Source organism: Sphaerodactylus townsendi, linkage group LG02, assembly GCF_021028975.2.
Source record: "Sphaerodactylus townsendi isolate TG3544 linkage group LG02, MPM_Stown_v2.3, whole genome shotgun sequence".
Lineage (NCBI taxonomy): Eukaryota > Metazoa > Chordata > Lepidosauria > Squamata > Sphaerodactylidae > Sphaerodactylus > Sphaerodactylus townsendi.
In genome coordinates, this window is record NC_059426.1 from 16,612,895 (window position 1) to 16,637,972 (window position 25,078).

Sequence of the window (25,078 nt, forward strand, 5' to 3'; positions counted from 1 at the left end):
GAAATGCTGGAAATACAAAGCACGCGCAGGAGGACAAATCCTAAGCAGATCTATACAGAGGTAAGTCCCACTTATTTTTTTGTTGTCAAATCACAACGGACTTATCGAGATCCCAGGAGGTTTGCAAGGCAGGAGACAGAGATGGTCTCCCATTGCTTGCCTTTGCGTAGCAACCCTGGACTTCCATAGTGATCTCCCACCCAAATACTAACCAGGGCCAACTTTGCTAAGTTTTGGAGATGTAATTAGTTCGGGTTAGCCTGGGCCATCCTTCAGGTCAGGCCTTATTCCTGGTGTGGGTGTGGGTGTGTGTGGAGGGAGGGAGGGAGGGGCCACTGAATAGACCCGTGACATTGAGCCGTCTCTCAAGCCTTCGAAAACCCACAGAGAGAACAGAATATCAGCTTTTTAATAGATTCCGGAAATGGTTTCATGTGTCTTGGCAACATCCTGCAGCCTTAAGATTTAATGCACTGTCTTTTCAAAATGGAGGCCTTGAGTGGCATGAAGCAGCAAACCCCAGAAACATGCCCCCTCCCCCCGCAATCAATACAGCACCTCACGCAAAAGCATAATGGATGAAACACAAATAAAACCCTCTCCGCTAACTTGTATAAATAATGTATCAGCTACCAAAGCAAAATACTATTTTTGTCTGCACTCATTAGAGTGACCTACTCCCTAGCTGGTGACTGCCACGTGTGAGGGATGTGATGGTGATTATAGCTAACCCAGAATAGTCAGGTGTTTATTTCGCTCTGGGAGTAGATTGTTAAGCGGTGCCCTCATAGCCGAGGCCCAGGTGGGATTTTGCTTTTGGGACAGACTTTCAAAGCTAGAAAGAAGAATGGAAATAGAAGAGCAAGAAGTGTTGTTGTTTTTCAAATTATCCCATTACGAAAGGATGGGAATGATTTGGTTTGATACCTGGTCCAAGTCTAAACCTGGCCTACCAAAAGCAAGCCACCATCTATATACTGTATTCCGCCAGGTATATGGGAATGATGAGGGAAACATGGCAGCATCCGCCAGGCAGTATGGGGCTCTTGGACCAGGGCTTCAGTTTAGACCGGGGTGTCACACTCTGGCGCTTCAGATATTCATGGACTACAATTCCCATCAGCCCGTTGGCATGGCCAATTGGGAATTGTAGTCCATGAACATCTGAAGCGCCAGAGTTGGACACCCGATTACCCATGCTAGCAGGAGCTGATGGGAATTGTAGTCCATGAACATCAGAAGCGCCAGAGTTGGACACCCAATTAGCCATGCCAGCAGGGGCTGATGGGAATTGCAGTCCATGAACATCTGAAGCGCCAGAGTTGGACACCCGATTAGCCATGCCAGCAGGGGCTGATGGGAATTGTAGTCCATGAACATCTGAAGCGCCAGAGTTGGACACCCGATTAGCCATGCCAGCAGGGGCTGATGGGAATTGTAGTCCATGAACATCTGAAACGCCAGGTTGTGTGAGGAAGGGCTTGCAGGGTGGTCTTTTATCTGCCAGTTTTATGCCTTGTTTCCTTTTAATATTTATGCTTTCATCCCATCCTCGTACATTTTTGTGCCCCCAATTTTCTTCTGTCAGTAGACTCTTTTAGATAAATGTTTACAACCTTTAATTCATTTTATCCTTTTAATTTATCTTATTTACCTTATGCTAATCAATTACTTATTTACCTTATGCTAATCAAAGATTGATTGGTTGACTGACTGGGTGGGTGGGTGGGCAGCAGATAAAACAAATCTCAACAATCTCCTGGGTTCACATTATTAAGCACCAAGAACATTCTTCCTGGTCTGGCTGGCTTTAGCTGCTAAAATCACAGGTGTCAAACCTGTGATCCTCCAGATGTTATGAACTACAGTTCCCATCATCCCCGGTCAGCATCATGCTCTTACTCAAAGAAGCCCCCACCCTCTGTGGCAGGGGATGATGGGAACTGTAGTCCATAACATCTGGAGGGCCGCGAGTTTGACACCTATGTGCTAAATGCTCCTTCTCAGTTAATACCCACTTCCCGCATTTTTCCACAACCAATGCTCACTTCCTGTTTCCTCCACAGTGCCCCTCGTGACTGTCATCCACCAAGAGGAAAGGGAACGGTTTCCTCCTTAGGAGCAGGGACAGAGTTCCCTTCCTAGCTTTAGCTTTCAGGGAGGGTTGCCAGCTCTGGGTTGGGAAACACCTGGATATTTTGGGAGTGGAGCCTGGAGAGGGTGGGGTTTGGGAAGAGACTTCAGCCTGGTACAACCTCACATAGTACTTCCTCCTAAGCAGCCATTTTTTCCCAAGGGAACTGATCTAGGTCATTTGGTGATCAGTTGTAAAAGCAGAAATCCAGCCCTCAACTGGAGGCTGGCAACCCTACCCACAGGCCATTCCCCTCACCAACTCATTTCTAGATTCCAGACAGGGAGTTAAACAGGAAGTTATCAGGAACGCCCTAGTGGCTGGTAGACTGACTTTTGGCTTGGCAGGTCCTCCAATATACAGGCTAGAATAGTCTAGAGCAGGCTGTATACTGTGTGGCCTGCCAAGCCAAAGTTAGTTCACACATGCCACACATGCATTCTCAATAAACTTCCTGTAAGCTGTTTATTTCATTGAATGCTCACGTATGTATCTGTACTTTAAGTATCAGTTATACAGATGGCATCTAATGCTCAGATGCCACACCTTTCTAAAAAAGCTTCAGAAGATCCCACAATTCCTTTCTTTTCCTAGGCTTTGCAGACCAGAATCAATTTTTCGGTAAACGGCGGGTAAACTGGAATTGCAGCGGTTGTCCTAGAAAACCTGAGCTTTGTCCTAGAAAATCGTAGCTGTTGTCCTAGAAAACCCGAGATCCTATTATGTTCAAAACAATCACCTCTAATTAAGCTTTCACAAGCAGGGTTGCCAAGCTAAACCTGGCAACTAACAAGAGGGCTGATACTGATAATGTTGCTACATCACTTCCAGCTAGCTCTAGGAACCACTGAGAACTCTATGGTTTTTCCATAAAGTCCTCGGCAATTCCTAGAACTACCCTTTTGCACCTGCAAATGATGGTCCCTCCCCCTTCTCCCCCCACCATTCTAAGGGGCAATGGGCAACTAAGTTTGCCAGCAGGGGCCCCCGCACTATAGCAGGCCTGGAAAGTCTATTCACAAGCCAGATTGGACCCACGCAAAGGCTCATCGTGTTCTCCAATGAAAATGTTAGTAGAGTTCAGTAATATTCTTTCATCTCAAAGATGGCTATAGCCCTGTCTGCAGCACATTCCTTGCCCAACTGTCAATATTTATTGTGAACATTAAGCATTTCTAGCTCTGAAATATCATTCTTTGACCATGTTATTAAATTAAACCACAAGTATTTTAAAATGCCAGCACTATGCCCAGTGGCAGGATTCAAAAATGTTAGGAACTGGTTCCGATGGTGGTTGGACTCAAACAGTGGCGTGGCGCCAATGGGGCTGAGCAAGGCATGATGGGGGCGTGGCCAGGCATTCCAGGGGTGGGGCATTCCAGGGCGGGGCTGTGGCAAGGATGCAGGGCACATGTGCCCCAGGTGCAGTTCCCCTTCACCCCACCTCTAGATTCAAATAATGACTGTTTAAAGTATTAAAAAAGCAATATACCGTATGGTAGTGTATTAATTCTTTTTATATAATTATATTGATTGATTTTAAATAATATAAGTAAGGAGAGAAACCAAAAACTGTTTACAATTGTTAACATATTACAAACATATCTAATTGTCTATCTCTCTCAACCCCCCAACTAAAACATCCTATATTGCCTCCCTCCTTCCCATATTTCCCTCCCTCCCTACTTTCTACTTCCCCTTCAGATTCCTATAACTACTTTACCTATTCCACTTGAAAGAAAACTAACAGAGGGAGAGATCCAAAACCCTTAATCTAAAAGAGTAGTTTAAACTCCTCTCTTTCCAATATAAATTTCAAGGGGAAAAAAGAAAATGAAAAATCTTTACCTATAATACTTTCCCAACCTTTATACCAATGAACAAAAAAAAATAGAATTACTATATATTGTATTATTTCATACAGTTCATACACACATGGGGGGGTGCCATGGGGGCAGGGGGGCCGCAGGGGGCCATTTTGCATCCCCCACTTGACAAGATTTGTTGTACCCAGGGACAGAGATTACCCCCTTGTTCCTAGTGGAGTTAATTATTAATAACCGGTTCTCCGAACTGAGAAAATTTTAGTAATCGGTTCTACCAAATAGGTGCAAATAGGCTGCATCCCACCTCTGACTATGCCTTCCTCACAGAGAAATAATCCTTTGAATAAGAAAGAGGGGTTTTTTCCTTTGTGAAACAGCATATTGGAAATTTATTTTTTTAAGAAGAAAAAGTGTTTGGATTTATATCCTGCCTTTCTCTTCTGTGAAGAATCTCAAAGCAGCTTACAAACTCCTTCCCTTCCTCTCTCCACAACAGACACCTTGTGAGGTAGGTGAGGCTGAGAGAGTTCTGTGACAACTGTGACTAGTCCGAGGTCACCCAGCAGGCTTCATGTGGAGGAGGAGGAAGAGTTTGGATTGATACCCCGCTTTTCTCAACCGTAAGGAGTCTCAAAGCGGCTTACGAACTCTTTCCCTTCCTCTCACCACAAATGACACCTTGTGAGGTAGCTGGAGCTGAGATAGTTCAAAGGGAACTGTGACTAGCCCAAGGTCACCCAGAAGCTTCGTGTAGAGAAGTGGGAAATCAAACCCCATTCTCCAGATTTAGAGTCCACCGCTTTAACCATTACACCATGCTGGTTGTCCACGTCCACTAACCTAAAGCCTTTCATGCTAACAGAAGTGGACGCATAACGTTAAAATTAAATGCATGTTAGAACCCCTTCTGTCGTTAATCCAGGATGGAAGACACATTCACCCTAAAGCTAATTCACATCAGAGCAGCCATCCTGACCCCCCCAACCAGATCCCTCTTAGCCGGGCACACAGTGAAAGACGCAAGTTACTTTTTCACTGCTCCAGTCCCTTGCCTCAGAATTACGGCTCCCGTTTCTGGTATGAGCACAATGAACGATGCGGGAACAGATTGCAAGAGACATCAGCTGTTACGGGAACAACTTTTGCTTACCGTATAATTTATATCATTTGTCTATACTCAACTTGTTGGTTAGAGCAAATCAAATTACCCAACTAAAAGCTGTGCAGTAAACCAAGCTAGACTGATTTATATTGTTTCCCATTAATCACTAAAAAAATAATGATCATAACTAGACCGAGCAGTTGCATCGCTTAGGAAAGTACGTGTCATTTAGAAATGATCGGATTATTTTTTTTTGCAAATTTGAGAAAATAGTACAAAGCAGTTCATTAAATGGATGTTTTTATTATTACCCTGCGTCAATCGGAAGTACATTAGGAGTGTCAGCTAGAGGAAAAGTGCACACAAAATAGCACATGTCGACTCACACAGGTTACATAAATCAGGGGTTCATATATGCAGCTGTCCTCCGTGTTTCCAAGGCGAGACTTTTCATTTTCAGATTTTATTAACTCTAACAGACAAGTAATCAAAACTGGAAAGGCTGCCAAGCTAGATTTATCCTCCCTGCTCCCACTTGCGTTTCTTATTCGCAAACAGAAACGGAGGTTTTCTTGTTTTTTTTTTTCCATTCAAAGCTGATTCCTGAGCTTGAAATGAATAATATCGAAGGAAGAGTTTGCAGAGGAACGAAGCTGCAGCTTGAAAAACCTGGCTTAGCAACTGTCAGAACTTTGATGCAAGGCTTTGGCTAAAGCCTCCGCCTATTTCAGGGGGAAAACTTTGGTCGGAATATCATTGGCAAACATTTACTGTTTAAATCATAGGTGCCAAACTCGCGGCCCTCCAGATGTTATGGACTACAGTTCCCATCATCCCCTGCCAGCATTGTTACAGGGGATGATGAAATGAAGAACTGCTTCAGTCTATCAATATCTGGAGGAACCTGCCTGGACACCTGTGGTTTAAATGGATCTCTTCCAGCCCTGAAACGTCTTGCAGCTGCTATGACTCCTGCGTGATTAGACACCCATGTCTTGGGGGCAATATCTTCCTCAGAAACTAGGCATCTGCAGTTGCAACCCAGGGGCAGAATACAAACAAGCAAGGCCAAGGGAAGCTGGATCTACTGACTTCTTTGCTGCTACAGTTTGATTTGCTGGTAGGCAGAGCTTGGTCCAGGCCGAAGGCTTTAAAACATGGGCCATGCCTTCCACATTTTTTAAAAATAAACTGGATTTATCAAACAGAGGTCTTTAAACAGAGGCTGGATGGCCATCTGTCAGGAGTGCTTTGATTATGTGTTCCTGCACTGCAGGGGGTTGGACTAGATGGCCCTTGGGGTATCTTCCAACTCTATGATTTCTTTAACACAACACTGAATGTTTCAGATGAGTCTGTTTCGTCTATTTGGCCATACATTTCTTCTCAACTGTTTAGAACAATAGGCCAGTTTTAAACAAAAATCATTCAAAACCATCAATCACTGAATTCCATGGTACTTCTTGGGGAAGAATGCGTCTGGATCCTCCAGCTACCTTCAGTAAATCCGAAGCAGATCTGGTTGGCTGTCCATTTCCGGACACAATTCAAATTGCTGGTTCTTGCCCATAACACCCTAAATTGACCAGTCTCTAAGGTTCTATTCTGAAGAAGGTGGTTAAATAGGTAGTGGCTGGACAGCTCCAAGCTTTCCTGGATGAGGCAAACTGTTTAAATCCCTTAGGGTTATGGGATGGAACAGCCTTGGTCACCAAGGTGAGTGACTTGCACTGGGAGAAGGACAGAAGGAGCGTGACTCTTGATTCTCCTGGACCTCTTAGCAGTTTTTGATAACACCCATCATAATATCCTTCTGGTCCACCTATCTGGGCTAAGACTGGGAAGCACCATTCTGCAGTGGTTCCAGTCTATGTGGAGGACAGGTTTCAAAAGGAAGTGCTGGGGAACTGCTGCTGAGACCTTTGACCTTGGGTACCACGAGGTTTCTTCTTTAAAATCTACATGAAACCACTGGGCAGTCATTTAGAAATTTGGGCTAGGCTGTCAAAAATGAGGATGACAGCGCTATCTTGTCTTTCCAACTGATTCCGGTGTGTGTGTGTGTGGCAGTTTTGGAATAGATGAGGGCTAATACACTGATGCTTAATCCTTACAAAACAGAAGTGCTACTGGTGGGTAAGGAAGAGTTTGGATTTATACCCCCTCTTACTCTCACGTAAGGATACTCAAAGGGGCTTACAAACTCCTTTCCCTTTTCTCCACAACAGATACCTTGTGCAGTAGATGGGGCTGAGTTCGGACAGAATGTGACTTGCCCAAGGTCATCCAGCAGGCTTTATGTGGAGGAGCAGGGAAACAAATCCAGTTTACCAGACAAGACTCACTACTAATGTGGAGGAGTACCCAATTCCTCCAAATTACAGTTCACCTGCTTTTGAACCACTACACCTCACGCTGGATGAAAACCTCATGGATGGCTACCCTCTGATGGTGGGTCTCCATACCTTGAAGGCACAGGTCCATAGTATGGAAGCATATGCAGGTGGACTGTAAGATGCAGAACCGGGTTTGATTCCCCACTCCTCCACATGAGTGGTGGACTCTAATCTGGTGAACTGGACTTGTTTCCCTGCTCCTACACATGAAACCAGTTGGGTGACCTGGGGCTAGTCCCAGTTCTCTCAGAACTCTCTCAGTCCTGCCTACTTCATAAGGTATTCGTTGTGAGGAGAAAAAGAGGAGTTTGTAAGCTACTTTGAGAAAAGCAGGGTATAAATATAAACTCTTACTTCTCTTCTTTTGAGATTAGGCAGATGGCAACCCAGCAGAGGGGCTTTTTGGTTATGGTGCCAAAGTTGCAGAATTGCCCACCCCCACCACCACCCCGATTCATTTGTCCCCTTTTGCCCAATGTTTTTATCTTTTTTGTCTTTGTATATATTTCAGCTCTGATTTAACTGTTTTAATAACAGGTGTTTTGAGGGGAGAGTTTTGTTTAATTTGTGGGGGCAGAAAGGCAGGGTATAAACTTTATAAATAATCTCTCTCTGTACAAAAGGCAAGGTGTATTGGCAATGACACAGTTTTTAGCCGCAGAGGTGCATGAGCGAAGAGGGTAAGCAACACTGACGTGAGTGTGTGCAAGGCTTATTGGCAATGACTCACGGTTTTCTAGAGCCCATTGTATTTTGTTGAACAACAGGCTTTATTTAGTAATAAGTAAATGGCTTGGGACTACCTGAAGGACCGCATGTATCCATACTATCCCAGACCACCATATAAGATCTTCCTCCATGTGTCCTTCAAGGTTGAGAGACCAGAGACAGGACTTTCTCAGTGGTGGCACCACGTCTGTGAAACGTCCTTCCCTTTGAGATTTGCCTGGTGGCTATGCTACGCTCTTGTAGATGCCAGGTCAAAACATTTTGCTTTACCCAGGCTTTTAATTAAGGATTGACATCATCATTATTATACTATGTTTTCAACCTGAGAACTATGCCAGACTCTTTTTAAGCTTCTTGATGTTTTATGTTTGTATCATCTGGCTGGGTTTTCATTAATATATCTTCTCATGTTTTTAAAATTACGTTTTATTTCGTAAGCCACCTCAGGAAGGTTCCTTTGAGAGGCAGCACATAAGTTTTCTAAATAAAATATTTCTGACATTTCTAATATGTCTTTGCAATTTCAACAGCGTTTCCTTTTATTCCTAGCAACTGCTTGGATAAATGATAAGGCACTGTGGCCTATACTGCTGTATATAGCTTACTGACAGTAGGATCTTATGCCGTCATTCATGCTCTGCTTAATGTGTCATGTTAATATTTATGCTTGCTTCAGTTCTATCTTTCAGATTTTTGGTTGGTTCCAGACTTCTATGATCCTAGTGCATCGTCTGCTGAACGCCCCATTTTGATTGGATTGTTTCACTCTGTGCAATCTGCCTTGAGTCGCTGTCAGAAAGGCAGACTAAAAATAACATACAATACAATAAGTACCAAAATCTTTAAGAAAAGTAGCATTAAATGGATGACACAGTGATATATTATTAGGGCTTAAGCTTCCTTCATTTTTGTCTTCTCAGTAGTTGTTAATAAAGGAGTGCAAGCAAAATGTAATTTTTATACTTTGTAACAGACCCTTATCAAATTATTGACTACCTTATGTTGAGCTGATCTATTGAAGAAGATTGCTTTTTGGAAAACGTGGAATGATACCGTGGATCCCGTTTTAGACTGTCAGAGAGAAGAAGAAGAAGAGTGGGATTTATATTCCCCCCCCCTTTCTCTCCTGTAGGAGACTCAAAGGGGCTGACAAAATCCTTTCCCTTCCCCCCTCACAACAAACACCCTGTGAGATAGGTGAGGCTGAGAGAGCTCAGAAAAACTGTGACTAGCCCAAGGTCACTCAGCTGCTGTGTTTTGGAGTGTACAGGCTAATCTGAATTCCCCAGATAAGCCTCCACAGCTCAGGCGGCAGAGCGGGGAACCAAACCCGGTTCCTCCAGATCAGAGTACACCTGCTCTTAACCACTGCACCACTGAGAAGAGAGATGCTTATCTATTTGGATTGTCTCCAAGATTTGTGCCTAACTGGAATTTTGTTATGGACAACTGAATTGTTTTGGTTTATGGTCCAAAAAGAGGAGGAAGTTAATATAATTAGACTGTATGAACTGATGAATTAAGGGCTAACATTCCCCGACTTCTATATCCTTCATGGTTTTCTGTATGTTCAATTGTATGTCTAATTGTATGTTTATTGGGGATACAAAACTGTACCTGTAAAACTTGGATTTTCTTCATGCCACTTTGTCTGCAAATGCTGCCGTGTGGGCCTTTCCTGGTGTATGTGTTGCCTCCGGAAGATTCTCAAAACTGTCTTCCGTTGTGGCACAAACGCATATTACTGGATCACTGTGCACACGGCTCCACCTATCAAGGCATAAACTGACAACCCTCTCCTCAGTTGTTCCTGCATACAGTCCAGGTTGGTTCTACTTCTACAGGTTGGTTCTACCAGACCTCCCACCTATGCCTGCTCTGGCAGGTGACAAGTGGCCCGGCCACAACAGCTCAACCTTGTCCATGGAACATTTGGTTTTTACCAATACAAAAAAAGGCAAGTTCTGCTAAATGAACTCAGCCTTCTTTTTATTAATGATGTCTTGCTGGCAATAGCCCCTTTAACTGTTCCCCAGGTGCTGCACGGAACTGAGCCGCCTGGGAGAGCTCCCCCTGCTGGGTGGTCCCTTACCTTCACGGTACCAATATATGGGCTGTGCAGTCGTGCACTTGTGCAACTTACAGGAAAGGTTGCTTGATAGTATTTGTTAGTTCTTAAACAAATTCATCCATGGTAGAGCAGTAGTGGCGAAGTTTTATGAGCAGGTGCACTCTAATCTGGAGAACCGGGTTTGATTCCCCGCTCTGCCACTTGAGCTGTAGAGGCTTATCTGGTGAACTAGATTAGCCTGTGCACTACAACACACGCAGCTGGGTGACCTTGGGCGAGACACAGCTCTACAGAGCTCTCTCAGCCCCACCCACTTCACAGGGTGTTTGTTGTGGGGGGGCAGGAGGGAAAAGAGATTGTAATACCCTTTGAGTCTCCTACAGAAGAGAAAGGGAGAGGGGTATAAATCCAAACTCTTCTTCTTACACTGGATGAATGAAAAAAGATGGGGGGGGGGGGTATTGAATGCTATTGACAATTTAGTGCCTGAAATACAGCTAGCTGTTGCATTGCTAAGGGATGACTGCGAAGCTGCAGACAAACATAACCTACTCTCAGAACTCTCAGCTCATTCATAGGCAGGAAATGGCAAACCACCTCTTGCCTTGAAAACTCGAGGGAGTTGCCATATGTCTACAGCGACTTGATCTCTCTCTCTCTCTCTCTCTCTCTCTCTCACACACACACACACACACACACACAGCTAGTGCAAAAATACTGACTATAATTCTTTGATCAACTACAGTTCTTCCATTTGCAACCCAAATCTCAACGTTTATTCCAGATAAATGTCCTACTCCAGGTGTCTTGGAAACATATTAATGGATTTGCAGGCCTTTTTATCACAACATGCTACACCGCACATACGTTAGAGCATAGGTGTCAAATTTGCGGCCCTCCAGATGTTATGGACTACAGTTCCCATCATCCCCTGCCAGCATCATTCTGGCAGGGGATGATGGGAACTGTAGTCCATAACATCTGGAGGGCTGCGAATTTGACACCTGTGCGTTAGAGAATAGCTAGGTTAAGTCGCAAGCTGGATCTTTACCTGTTGTCGTGGTATCGAGAAGGATGATGTCGCAGAACATCTTGCAGAAAACGTTCCATCAGACTACCGGTGCCCAAACGATTCCGACAGTACGTGGCAAACAGCCTATGCTGGGAACTGTACAAATGCTGGGGGAAAAATGTGGGGAAGAGAAGTTTGGGCTTTGTAATCAATTTGCTTAAAGTTCATCCAGCCGAACAAAAATAAAACTGGCTCCATGGAAACACACGAGAACCAGAGGGACTGGACACGCATGATAGACATTGAATAGAGATTTCCTGTTTCCCTTTTCCCAACCTTTCTGGGACCAAAGACATCTAAGGGCAGGGGAAGTCCTAAGCTGGAGCGTAGTCAAACCAGGAGGGCAGAGGGAAGTCAGGACAGAATCGTTGTTATCTGAAGTAAGAGCAAGATTCGGAGATAGAGCCAGCCAAGGACAGGTGTCCTGTCCACAGACTGACTGACTGACTGACTAAAGGAGAACGGAGTCTGAACGTGCAGGCCCCACCCCCTGCCACAATGCAATCACTGGCAGAGCAAAGACATGGTACGCACTTCCTCCCCAGGATCAGCAACGTTTGAGAGGCAGCCCTGCCGATCAGGGAGATGGAGCGCACCTGCAAACAGTTCCGCCTTGCATCTGCACCATGGAGACAACCCGGTGATCGTGCAGGGTTGGGGTTGGTGTGCTCAGGCCCGCTTATCTTCCCTCAACTATCCACATGGCTTATGTCAGCAGAGAAAGTGAAGAACGTAGTCAAAGGGGCATGTACAAAAACTGCAAGAGGGTGCGACTTCTGCCCCACCTAGCCCTGCCCCATTCCAGCTACTGTCTCCTTTTTCCTGGGGCTTGAATGCCTCTATAATCTGCACTGCTGGACTAGCCGTTCCCAAAATGGTATGGTAAAAAAACCCGTAAGGGAAGCTCCATTCTCAGGGGTCTGCAACCTGCAGCTCTCCAGATGTTCATGGACTACAAATCCCATCAGTCCCTGCCAGCATGGGCCAGTTGGACACCCCTGCCGTAGATGCTTCCTGCCCTCAGTTCTTCTTGCCCAACAATTCTACTGATCACATGATCCTCCCAGACACACTGGGCAGGGGAAAGGGGCAAATCTTGCACAATTCCTTACAGCCTCTCCCAAAAGCCTGAATCCAGCTCCAGAATTGAAATTAGGGTTGCCAGATTCCCTCTGGCCACTGGAAGGGTATCTTGGGGCAGGGGGAGGGCTGACAGATGCAGGTTGGGAAACTCCTGCAGATTTGGGAATTGAGCTTGGGAGGACAAGAAGCTCAGTGGGCTAGAATGCCATACAGCCTATCTTCCAAAGCAGTGGCGTAGTGGCTAAGAGCAGGTGCTCTCTGATCTGGAGGAACCGGGTTTGATTCCCAGCTCTGCCACTTGAGCTGTGGAGGCTTATCTGGTGAGCCAGATTAGCCTGTGCACTCCCACACATGCCAGCTGGGTGACCTTGGGCTAGTAGCAGTTCTTCTGAGCTCTCTCAGCCCCACCAACCTCACAGGGTGCTTGTTGTGTGGGGGGAAGGGCAAGGAGATTGTCAGCCCCTTTGAGTCTCCTACAGGAGGGAAAGGGGGGATATAAATCCAAACTCTTCTTCTTCAAAGTGGCCATTTTCTCTCAGGGAACTGATCTCTAGTCTGGAGATGATTCTGGGGGATCCGCAGGCCCACCTGGAGCCGGAACTCCTAACTGTGGTGGTAACAGCCGGGAGAAGTGCGAGGAGCTATGCCTGACTAGGGGACAAGGGGAAGAGTCAAGACAGAGAGGTACACAGAGGAGCTGAAACATTCTTTCCTGAATGGATCTGCACTGGTCACTTGCATTACAAAATAGCTTTATTAAGTTCGAAAGCAAAATGTGCAGGGGGTACATGCCTCAATTCCACCCCCAGCCCCCCTCCCCCGGAGCTTTCACTACACTAAATTAAATCCATGGGAGTTCCACTTATTCCCTTCGTGAAAGATGGGCTGGTCTGTATCATCCCTTAGTTCACATATTTTACCTCTCTTTTCAAAAGTCAAGTTGGTAGAGAAGCACCATTTGAGCAACCATAAAACTTTCAGAACTTGGAATTAAAAAGGACCAACATCGCCGCCTCTGTGCGTGCCACCTCTGTGTGTGGTGTATTGGTTAAGAGCAGGTGGATTCTAATCTGCAAAACCAGGTTTAATTCCCCACTCCTCCACCTGAGTGGCAGAGGCTTATCTGGTGAACCAGATGTGTTTCTGCACTCCTACAAACCTGCTGGGTGACCTTGGGCTAGTCACAGTTCTTTAGAACTCTCTCAGCCCCACCTACCTCACAAGGTGTCTGTTGTGGGGAGAGGAAGGGAAAGGAGTTTGTAAACTGCCTTGAATCTCCTTACAGGAGAGATTCTTCTTTTTCTATCAGCCATTCTATTCCTCATTTTTAAACGTTCCCACCTTTGTCGAAGGCTCACAGTGTACAACAGACTTCCCTCTGTGATACACCTCTGAAGATGCCAGCCACAGATGCAGGCGAAACGTTAGGAACAAGATCTATCAGACCATGGCCACACAGCCTGGAAAACTCACAACAACCAGTTCCCATCTTCCTTGTATATTCGAAATGAATCGAGCCCTTCTCCACATAACAGGGACGGAGAATTAGTCCAGCTTTCATACCTGTTCAAGGTTACTGTAGTGTACGTGGCAGCAGCTGCAATAGCCTTGTCGGTTCTGCATAACAGATGGCCCAGGCCCGGCCGGCTCAGGTTCCTGTACGCTTAAATAGAAAAAAAAAAAGAACTTTCAATATACAGAGCTGGGATTTCCTAAGAGGGAGAACAACACAGAACATCTGATGCTCAACGTTTTAAAAGGCTACTGGAACAAGATTATTCCTATCACTTTCACCCTGCATTAAAACCATTTGAACACAGAGCTGGACCAGAAAATCCACTGTTATTCATAAGAACAAGCCTGCTGGATCAGACCAGATTCCATCTAGTCCAGCACTCTGCTACTCGCAGTGGCCCACCAGGTGCCTTTGGGAGCTCACGTGCAGGATGTGAAAGCAATGGCCTTCTGCTGTTGCTGCTGCTCTGGAGCACCTGGTCTGCTGAGGCATTTGCCATCTCAGATCAAGGAGGATCAAGATGGGTAGCCATAGATCGACTTCTCCTCCATAAATCTGTCCAAGCCCCTTTGAAAGCTATCCAGGTTAGTGGCCATCACCACCTCCTGTGGCAGCATATTCCAAACACCAATCACACGTTGCGTGAAGAAGTGTTTCCTTTTATTAGTCCTAATTCTTCCCCCCAGCAGTTTCAATGAATGCCCTCTGGTTCTAGTATTGTGAGAAAGAGAGAAAAATTTCTCTCTGTCAACATTTTCTACCCCATGCATAATTTTATAGGTTCAATCATATCCCCCCTCAGACATCTCCTCTCCAAACTAAAGAGTCCCAAACGCTGCAGCCTCTCCTCATAAGGAAGGTGCTCCAATCCTTCAACTATCCTCGTTGCCCTCCTCTGCACTTTTTGTATCTCTTCGATATCCTTTTTGAGATGTGGCGACCAGAACTAAACACAGTACTCCCAAGTGCGGTCGCACCACGGCTTTATATAAGGGCATGACAATCTTTGCAGTTTTAATATCAACTCCTTTCCTAATTATCCCCAGCATAGAGTTTGCCTTTTTCACAGCTGCCTTGCATTGAGTTGACATTCCCATGGAACTATCGACTAAGTCTCCACTGACATTTCTAAGTTTCCTTTAAATGTGGCATATACCCTGCCCTCTCCCATTACATACATATACTATCTTTCATAATGAATCTTAAAATGATTCAAAAATAAGAGTTTAAACTTTAACAATACTGTTAACCATTTCACATCACTGATGTTAGGGGTGCAGCACTCCCAGCGATCTGGAAATCTACGTAAAGAATTTTGGCCCTCTCTTTGTACCAGAGATTAAGTCTGATTTTTTTCTTTTTCTTTTCTTTTAACTTTAGAAAAGAAATTGCGTATAATGAAGGTATTAAAAGATAAAATGTATTGATATTATACAATACTACAGATATTTTATGCATTTCTTAGTTTCTAAACTTTTTCCTGTGTTGTCTGCATTTTCTGCAAAACTCCCCCCAAATCCCCATTTAATTTCTTATGCTGACCCGTGATACATCAAAACTGCAGTGCAGTGGTTAAGAGCAGGTGCACTCTAATCTGGAGAACCATGTTTGATTCCCCGCTCTGCCGCTTGAGCTGCGGAGGCTTATCTGGTGAACTAGATTAGCCTGTGGACTCCCTTCAGAGTTCTCTCAGCCCCACCCACCTCACAGGGTGTTTGTTATGAGCGGGGAAGGGGAAGGAGTTGTAAGCCCCTTTGAGACTCCTTACAGGAGAGAAAGGGGGGATATAAATCCAAACTCTTCTTCTTCTTCTTGCTCCGAAAAGTGTACACAGGATTCTAAATGCTGACAGCTAGTAAAAACACAAGATATTTCACAACTTATACAACATTACACACATAGAGCACTCATCATGGATTGTACAGAATGTTGCCATATCTGGAAATTAATGATCAGTTATCACTGGCTGACATGAAGCCACCATGATGGTTCTAACCAAAAAGACGTTTAATGAAAGGAGATTAATCTAATCCTCAAATGCTTTGTGCAATGGAATTATCAACTGTAATGAATTCAAGCCAATAGCCCTTCACCACCACAAGGTCCTTTCCCAAACTTTGCAGAGAAGCCAACTCTCTTGGGGAAAGGATTCAGAAATTATTCATGATTGGTCCAATGGTCTGACCCACCCCTCGTTTTCCTACCAAGGAAACAGGCTCGTGTGTGGAAACAAAAGAGAGTCTATCAACAAGAGGTTTCTCCCTCTTACCACAAACAACTTTTAATTAATACGAAGTCAACAGCTTCATGAATCACTCCCTACTCTGAAAATATTTGTTGTTGCGAAAACTAGCAGAAGAAATTAACCCGCATTCTCTGAGGGGTTTTGTTTTTACACACAAGCAAACTAACAAGTGAAGCGGCCCAAACACTGTTCCATTCGCTGGGTTTGCATAAACTTTAAAACGGAATTTGCTCCCCTGCCGTTCTTTCTTCCCTTGGTCATGTCAGGAGCTCTTAACGGCCTTAAAGCCCAATTCCAGAGCCCCAGGCGGCTGGGGATGATGTTGTTGCTGCATGGCCCCGCCCGCCTCCAGAGGGTTTTCTTGAGGTGCGGGGAGGCAGAAAAACAAACAACAAACCCATTGCCAGAAAGCTCTCCATAGGGAATAATGGACTTATGCCACCTAGGCTGCAGCATAACTGGCCACAAAGCTCGGGTAGAAGCTGACTAATGTTGGTCCACCCCCAGGAGCGCTTCTGGTATGCCCCCACTGCACTGACAGGACTGGTGGTGGTGCAGGAGGGTTGACACCGCTCTCAGGACTGCTTCCGGGCGTCCCGGAGACCTGTGGGGTCCGCCCGCCGGCACAGTTGCCCCTCTGCCAAGATACGTGCCCCAGGGAGGACAAATTTGCCAGTGTGGGCCCGCACCACTGCCTCAAGATGATCCCTGCCCTCCAACCTCCGGATTGGGCTATTAAGGAAACACTAGCTTTTTTTAAAGGGATACAACATAAGCAGCATGGCAATGCTCTGCAGATGGCTAAGCAAATCAAAACCTCCAAAATACCAAACAATCAATAACGAAAAACAAATTAGATAACCAAAGGTGCCTGTTTTTGGGGAGAGGAGCCCATATTAAGGGAAGGAGATTGCAGTCCTTTAAGGGAATGAAGGGATCCTCCTCATTAGGCTTCATCCCAAGAGGCTGAGCCAACAGCTCTGCAGGGGTCTCTCAGTTCAGTACTGAGCAATCAGTCCGGTGGTTACGCTGGTTGCTGGAATGACAGGCCTACTTACCACCCTCTGAGTTATTACACTCAGACAATGAATGAAAACACTCAAATACTAACGGCCTGACTGTAATTGTACTTTTGTTGCTACGTTTTACCCATATGCTACTTTGGTCGGAATGCTTAAAATAATAGGGTGACAATGCGGTCTGTGAGATTTTTACTAAAATATTAAAGAGAACGCTAAAATTAAATGGTCAAAGATGTATGTGTGAATCCACAAGGGCAGGGATTTTTCACAATATTTTAATAAAACCCAGCAAAGATTTATTTATCCTGCAAGGCTACTAAGGGTTGTGGGGAAGAAATCCAAGAACAAATTCAACACATATGTTTCCATACATTGAAGAGGTATCAGGAATGCAGCTGGTTTCCAATTATACTTTTATCTCACTCACCTGCTGCTCTGCTGCCTCAAAGAACCTTCCTTGACTTTCCTATCTTCACCTGCAAGAAAAGAGTAAAATAGTAGAAAATCTTCTATGAATTATGTATCAGTTTATTACAGTTAACCGGCCCACACAAGCAACTGTGTACAAATTACAAACAAAGTACTATTAACTAAATAATAATAATGCCAATAAAGGCTTCTGGCTGAAAAAAAAACACACTAAATAATAAAACAAGCTCTGCAAATTAATAAAATGAATAAACTATTAATACAGGAAGTCAGGTTCCAGGGTTCTCTGATTTTTAATTCTGAATACCTCTGTTCAAAATTTTCCTATCTACAGTGTGATCCCGAAGTTCTTGCCTTCTAACAGATAGCATATGCAAGACTGTACTGAACTTCCACTCAGACTGTACTGAACTTCCATCTTCTAACAGATAGCATATGCAAGACTGTACTGAACTTCCACTCAGACTGTACTGAACTTCCACCTTCTAACAGATAGTATATGCAAGACTGTACTGAACTTCCACTCAGACTGTACTGAACTTCCACCTTCTAACAGATAGCATATGCAAGACTGTACTGAACTTCCACTCAGACTGTACTGAACTTCCATCTTCTAACAGATAGCATATGCAAGACTGTACTGAACTTCCACCTTCTAACAGATAGCATATGCAAGACTGTACTGAACTTCCACCTTCTAACAGATAGCATATGCAAGACTGTACTGAACTTCCACTGTCAAGAGGGGGAGAATCCTTTGTTGGCGCTAACAATGGTAAAACTTGCAAGGTAAAAGAATGTGCCGCTGGGTTTCAGTGTCCTGGCAATTGGCCATGCTGGCAGGAGCTGATGGGAATTGTAGTCCATAACATCTGGAGTGCCAAAGGTTCGCCACCACTGGTCTAAGAGAATAGGGAACACCGGTAAATCCACCAAGAAAGTTTTCTGATGGGGAATACATTTAACCTTGCTTTTGTAAACAGCCTACAATAATGAAAAACAGTCAAGGTCTTCGGATAATTTGAACAGCAAAAACCAGCCACAAGGACTGAGAGCAAACAGCGTCGGAGCGGGATCAAAGATCAGCTGATGTAATATCAGTGCAGTGTCAAGCAAGTGCTGTTGCTGCGATTCCACCGGCAGTATCAATTGAGGAAGAGGCTTACCTTTTCCCGAGGCAGCCGAGGCTCCATCGGCTTGTTCGTTCAAATCAAACATCTGCAAAACAAAAGTAAAATCAAGACAAAAGAAAGCACAACACACACACACACAGGTTCTTTCAAGAAAGGACTGCTCAGAAAAGCATCCAGTGAAAGAGAGGGATTAAATTAAAAGTCCAGTTTATGGTCAACCATCCAAACAAATTGTTCTAGATTGGATAAAAATTCACTGATCTCCACTATGACATCAATATTTTCATGACAGTCTTTGGCCCCTTCCACACATGCAGAATGATGCACTTTCAATCCACTTTCAGTGCACTTTGCAGCCGGATTCTACTGAGCGGAATAGCAAAATCCACTTGCAAACAATTGAGAAAGTGGATTGAAAGTGCATTATTCTGCATGTGCGGGCCTTTATCTCAGATACCATCAGTTCCCCATGGCTTAAATCTTCTAACACCTGACAGGCCCCGCCTCATGTCAAGGCATGATATTCATGAGATTCATCTGAAGTTGCAAACTGAGACATCAAAAAGGGGAGCTGCCCCGCAAGAACCGCATGTCTTGCGATATACAAGTTCAGGTTAGACTGGTTATATCCTTTAGCCAAGGATGACTGACAGCAAGAAGTGTCAGAAATCAGGAAGAGTTAAGTATAACCTTCTTCACACTCATTTCACCATGATAAGACTAATTATAACGCAATACTGGAGGAAAGCTCGTCCAGTACAATACTGGCGTACACAGAACCTTCCGGAAACATGGGTGTGATAGACTGCTGATCAAGGGTTAATTTTAAAGTGTAGTTCTGTCTGAGCAAAAGGAATATAAGGAGTTAACTCGGAGCTCCATCTGATTGGCTGGCTGGGACTGCTGGGGCTGGCTGGGGCTGTTTAAAAAGCCAGAGCGTGGGTGTTCGAGAGGAGGGAGAGAAAGAAGTAAAGGGGAGAAGGAGAGAACTTTGGTTCTCAAGTGGCTGGAGAGCCGGGTTTTGGTGAAGGACTAGGAAGGCCAGGCTGAATGTGAAGCCTGAGCCAAGGTCCTAGGGAAATATCATCACATAACTCACAGCCAACAGATGTTATGGACTACAGTTCCCATCATCCCCTGCCAGCATGACACCTGTGACATAGGGCAACACTTAAATCACACAGAGGTCTCTGCAGAGAAAGCTCCTAGATATGGGACAGTGAAATCTCTGAGGGTGTGTGTTAGTTAACAGAGTCAGGAGTGGGTTTCCAGGTGGAATACCCCAGAGCCTGCTCTGGGAAGCCCAGTGTGCCTCTCTTTTAGTGAAACCTAAACCTAATGTTTCAAGTTTTTAAAATCAGGATAATGAAGAAGAGTTTGGATTTATACCCTACATTTCTTCCTGTAAGGAGACTCAAGGCAGCTTGGATACTCCTTCCCTTCTGCTCCCCACAACAGACACCATGTGAGGAAGGTGAGGCTGACAGAGTTCTGAATGCACTGTGACTGGCCCAAGGTCACCCAGCAGAAATGTAGGGGTGGAGAAACAAATCTGGTTCACCAGATAAGAGTCCACTGCTCACATGGAGGAGTGGGGAATCAAACCCGGTTCTCCACATTAGAGTCCACCTGCTCTTAAACACTACATCACGCAGGTTGAATCGTTGATCCTTTTGATTAATTACCAGGCCACATTTTTTCTGCAAGCCAGCAATGTTCCTTGCACATCTAGAGAGCTGTACCTTATCTGTGGATGGCCCCACTGTGAAGTTTTTGCCATCCATACAGGGGCCTGCCTGTTTATTATTACTTGGGGAGACAGAATTAAATCCTCAATTATTCTTTCCTACCAAAGTGTATTAAAAGATGTGTAAAACAAAACGATGATTTCTCCTGGAACAAACAATTCCTCAAAAAATGCCTCAGTCAGTGCTACAGTCTGTCTCAGGAAAAGATGTTAGTAGCGTTGTGTATTTCTCCAACATAGAACTCAACATGCCGGACCTTCTTTGTTGTAGAATGCCCCACCTGGGTCTTGGTGTCTAACTAGCTGTGATCCCCACCCAACCCCACCCCACCCAACAGGCAGGTATTGATGATAATCATTCAATTAACTATAATTGCACTTGTATCAAAGTACCATGTTCAATAATGCACAAAATAATGCTTTTGACAAAGGCAGTGAGGAAAAATGAATAATTCTCATATTTGTTCAGGGCTACATTCTAATGTGGAAGCATGCGATTTTCTTGACCACTGCACCTCAAGTGACCCTACTAACATCTTTTTCTGAGACGGAATATAATATTCTCCATTTAAGGTACCTTCACAGCAACATGAGAGTAGATTGAAGTTCTGTCTGTGAATGCTGAAACAGAAATTTAATACACACTCTTTAAAACCTACCTTTTTGTTGATTTTTACATCCACAAGGAAAGCAAAGTTCAGCGTTTTCAAGCACCATTATCTTATGCAAGAGGTGGTTTTCTGAGCAAGATTCTTAACTGTTTTCATCTTTACTGACAGCCTGTAAATAAAGTTCAAGCTGTTGAAGTCAACTAGGTCTTTGACTCTGAAGAAACACAAGCTATAAGCTGAAATGCAAAAATCACGTCTTAAAACTAACTGGATTTGAAAGCTGCAGTTTTAATTTTTCTTAAAAAACTAAAATTATTAATTTAAATAGCTGTTACAGGAACTAGATCAGTGATGGCGAACCTTTTCGAGACCGAGTGTCCAAATTGCAACCCAAAACCGACTTATTTATCGCAAAGTGCCAACACGGCAATTTAACTTGAATACCGAGGTTTCAGTTTAGAAAAAACAGTTGGCTCCAAGGCTTGCGTTACTCGGGAGTAAGCTTGATGGTAGTCGGTGGCTTTGCTTTGAAGCAACCGTGCAACGTTTCACATGAGTGAATCACGACCCTAGGAGGGTTTACTCAGAGGCAAGCCCCACTGCCAGCAACTGAGCTTACTTCCAGGTAAAGGATCGAGCTTTAGTTCTTTGCATGAAAATCAGTGGGGTTTAATAGCGCTTAAAAGGGTTACCTACACTGCTTCCCCAAAACTAGGTCTTAAGTTTAATGCTAATAATCGAGCCTAGGCCAGCCTAGATGTGGGGGACTCTGCGTGTGCCCACAGAGAGGGCTCTGAGTGCCACCTCTGGCACCTGTGCCATAGGTTCGCCATCACTGAACTAGATCTTTAACTTCCTCAACACACGCCCTTCCAATGAAAGTGAAATTCCTACTACGCTGTATTTAAACAGTTACAATTCATTTGTAGAATGGATCACAAACTCATATGGCGACAAACATGTTCAAAGCACTTTACATTCAAAAACATCATCGAAAACTAGATAAATATTATGACCTCCAGTTTACAAGTGGAGGAAAAAACCCAGTCAATGTAAAATGACAACCGTACACACCTACTTTACTGTTGACAAATCCAATGTAGGAAGATTATTCACTCCTGTCATCTAAAGCAAGGGTTTCCAACCTATGGCTCTCCAGATGTTCAATGGACTATGATTCGTATCAGCCCTGCCAGAATGGCAGAGCTCATGGGAATCATAGTGCATAAACATTTAGAGGGCCATAGGTTGAAGACTCCTGTTCTAAAGCATCCTCAAAGGTAGGAGTTGCCATGAGCAGTCCCTTCCTTCTCTAACTGGTGCCATCTTGTTCACTGTTGAGTCAGAGTCCATACAGCTTTAAGGACCCCCATCTTTGTGAGCTCACTAGGGCAGAGACCTTTTTTTTGTGCTTATGCCACAAAGAAACATGCACATAAATGGAATTGCATAATCACACCATCTGGACCTATAGTTATGGAGTAGTCATGTGTAAACCTTAAGTTGTAGTTGTAGGCATGTTGTAGGCATGTTTGATTGGAAGTACGCCCCACTGAATCCAGCCTTTGTATAAAAAAATGTGGGTAGGTGAAAGCAGGTGGATTCTATGGGATGCACAGAGAGGGAAGTTCATCTCTCCCTCCTACACCTGGCCTCCCTGCAGCCTTTCACTTGAATACTGGAAGTCAACCCACCAAGGAGAAAAGGGGCTTCAAGGAGGGAAATTACGCCTCTCCCCTTTATATATGACTGGGGCACAGCCAGGGGTGTTGTTTGAGCATCAGTTGATGCCAGTTAACTTCAGAATGTAAAAGATGGCAGTTGCTAAAGAGCAACTTAGTAAGCAACACTTTTGTAAATCACCAAAATCAGGCCAGAGTAGTCCCTCCCCCTGGAATCCACAGCAACGCTAAGCTAGTTTTGTAAAAGCTCAAAATATACATATAGTTGTACATACAAACGGACTGAGATGCTCTGAAAAAAAATGCCATTTTTTTCAAAGAAAGCAATGTTTTCAAGTGAAACTGGAGCCATGTCAACATAACAGGACCGCGCAACTTGATGCTTCTAAAGACTAAGGTAGCCCGTTCACTGCCTGACAAAATGCTGGAACTGTAGGTAACAAATAAGCAGATCTTTTGAACCCCTAGTGGTAGCATCTGGCTTGGTGAGCTATAAGCTGTGCAGGCCTGTAACAGAACATGCTGTCACACATAAGTACCTGCACCAATTATTTCAATGAGGCAACAGGATACTAAACATGAGCCATAATTTCATAGACGGAAGCCATGCATGCACCTCTGAGTATAGTTTAGCAATCAGAAGTGATAACGCCACAAGCATACTAGCTTTTCCACAATGAATGGTCAGCCAGTGTGCAGTGTCCGTAATTAAGAAACAACTACAAACAATTCCCAAGGCATTTCTGAAGCTTACTTCTAAGTTAGTAAAGCTGTGCCCAGGGTGTCCTACTTGGTAGGTAGATTCTCACAGGACCAAATACTTCTGCTTTCATGCAGACAACTAACATGTCAGGGAGGAGATGCTTAATCCCTTCCAACATGCCAGCTTTAGACTTGCAGGGACATTTAAAGAAACAGTTACCCTACAAAAGCCATCCTGTTTGTTCACTGTGTGTATGGTCCACCTTTTCACATCTCCAGTGGGATTCAAGGCAGCTTACAATGCAAGTTGATGCAATCAACACAATGATACCATTAATAAGGTACTAGCAGAACCTATATAATATATGAGAACCAATGAAATAATAAAGCAGAAACAATGCAATGTTAAAGCAGTTCCAATGCAGAAAAGTTCCACAAAGGTTGGCAAGGGGCTCATGACTTGCATTCATGGTGGGGCTGCAGACTCTAGCTTGGGAAATTGCTGGGGATTGAAGGGCAGTGCCTGCAGGGAAAGCCTCCAGTTTCTATTGTTAAGAGCCAAGCACAGTGCAATAAAATGCATTTTTAATACAGTTCAAATAACATCTCTCAGACCTCTCACCCTCTCTGGGCTCCTAGGAACTTCAGCTTCTCCCACAACCACCAAGCTACCATTCCCCCCCAGGAAACTGACGACTGAAGCTTTGAGATCTATTTGGGGTACCAGGAGACGACCTCGGGGGCTGACACCTGCCGAGTGGGGTGGGGGGCCACAAGCCAAGCGAGAGGGCCTCGTTGGGGCCCATGGAGAAAGGGGGGGGCACCTGGATGGACGGCGCACCTAATATGCGACATTCGGCTTTGGGGGCCTCACAATGTCCCCCCCAAACCCCTCCACTAAACAAGTCTGAGTTCAAAAAGAGACCACTGAGGGCCAGGAGGAGGGGCGCGCGCTCCGGAAGCAGCCGGGAGGCTCCGCCCCCCGTGCGCACGAGAGGGGGCCCCGGCAGCCCCTCCGCGGAACGTCTGCATCCTGAGCTTGCCTCCCGTGACAGGCGTGACAGCGCTGCCAGGTCCCTGCCCACCTTCCCCCACCTCTCTTACCTCCATCACGCTTGTTTTCCCCACCCCCAGGCTTCTTCCGGTCTGATGGGGTCAAAGGTATGCCCCCGTTTCCAGTTCCGGCTTAGTGGGAGCATGGAGAGGGCTTTTTTGCTGGGGCTAGAGCGGTCGGTGGAGTTTCTGTTCTTTTCCTTTTTGGAAGTTCTCGAGGGAGGGGTGGGGGTTGCGTTAAAGCCATCTGAAAACTGAACCAAGTTTCAGGCGCAACATTTTAAGCCTTATCCACCCGGAAGTAGCCATCTTTAACTTTTTTTATTTTATAGTTTTATGTATGTTATTTTACAAGTCTGCATTCTATTTAATGTATACTGTTATGTTGTGTTGTTCACCGCTCTGAGCCCTACGGGGATGGGCGGGGTATAAATTTAAAAATGAATGAATGAATGAATGAATGAATGAATGAATGAATGAATGAATGAATGAATGAATGAAGAAGCATCGCAGTGTTCATCATGG

At 44.7% G+C, this 25,078-nt stretch overlaps 1 protein-coding gene across 4 annotated transcripts in view; it reads right to left on the bottom strand.

Annotated features, from left to right (window-relative positions):
• The window catches only part of ZDBF2 (zinc finger DBF-type containing 2), a 38,575-nt gene extending 13,913 nt beyond the window's left edge, over positions 1–24,662 (bottom strand). The window contains exons 1-6 of one of the 4 annotated variants that reach the window (XM_048484853.1): positions 24,605–24,662; positions 21,165–21,285; positions 18,792–18,843; positions 17,624–17,672; positions 13,977–14,076; positions 11,310–11,437 (exon numbers count right to left, since the gene is read on the bottom strand). In XM_048484853.1, coding sequence (XP_048340810.1) covers positions 11,310–11,437; positions 13,977–14,076; positions 17,624–17,672; positions 18,792–18,843 — 329 coding nt within the window. In that variant the 5' untranslated portion in view covers positions 21,165–21,285; positions 24,605–24,662. The other 3 variants (XM_048484854.1, XM_048484855.1, XM_048484856.1) reach the window with 3 other exon arrangements.
• Between the last annotated feature and the right edge of the window lie 416 nt (positions 24,663–25,078).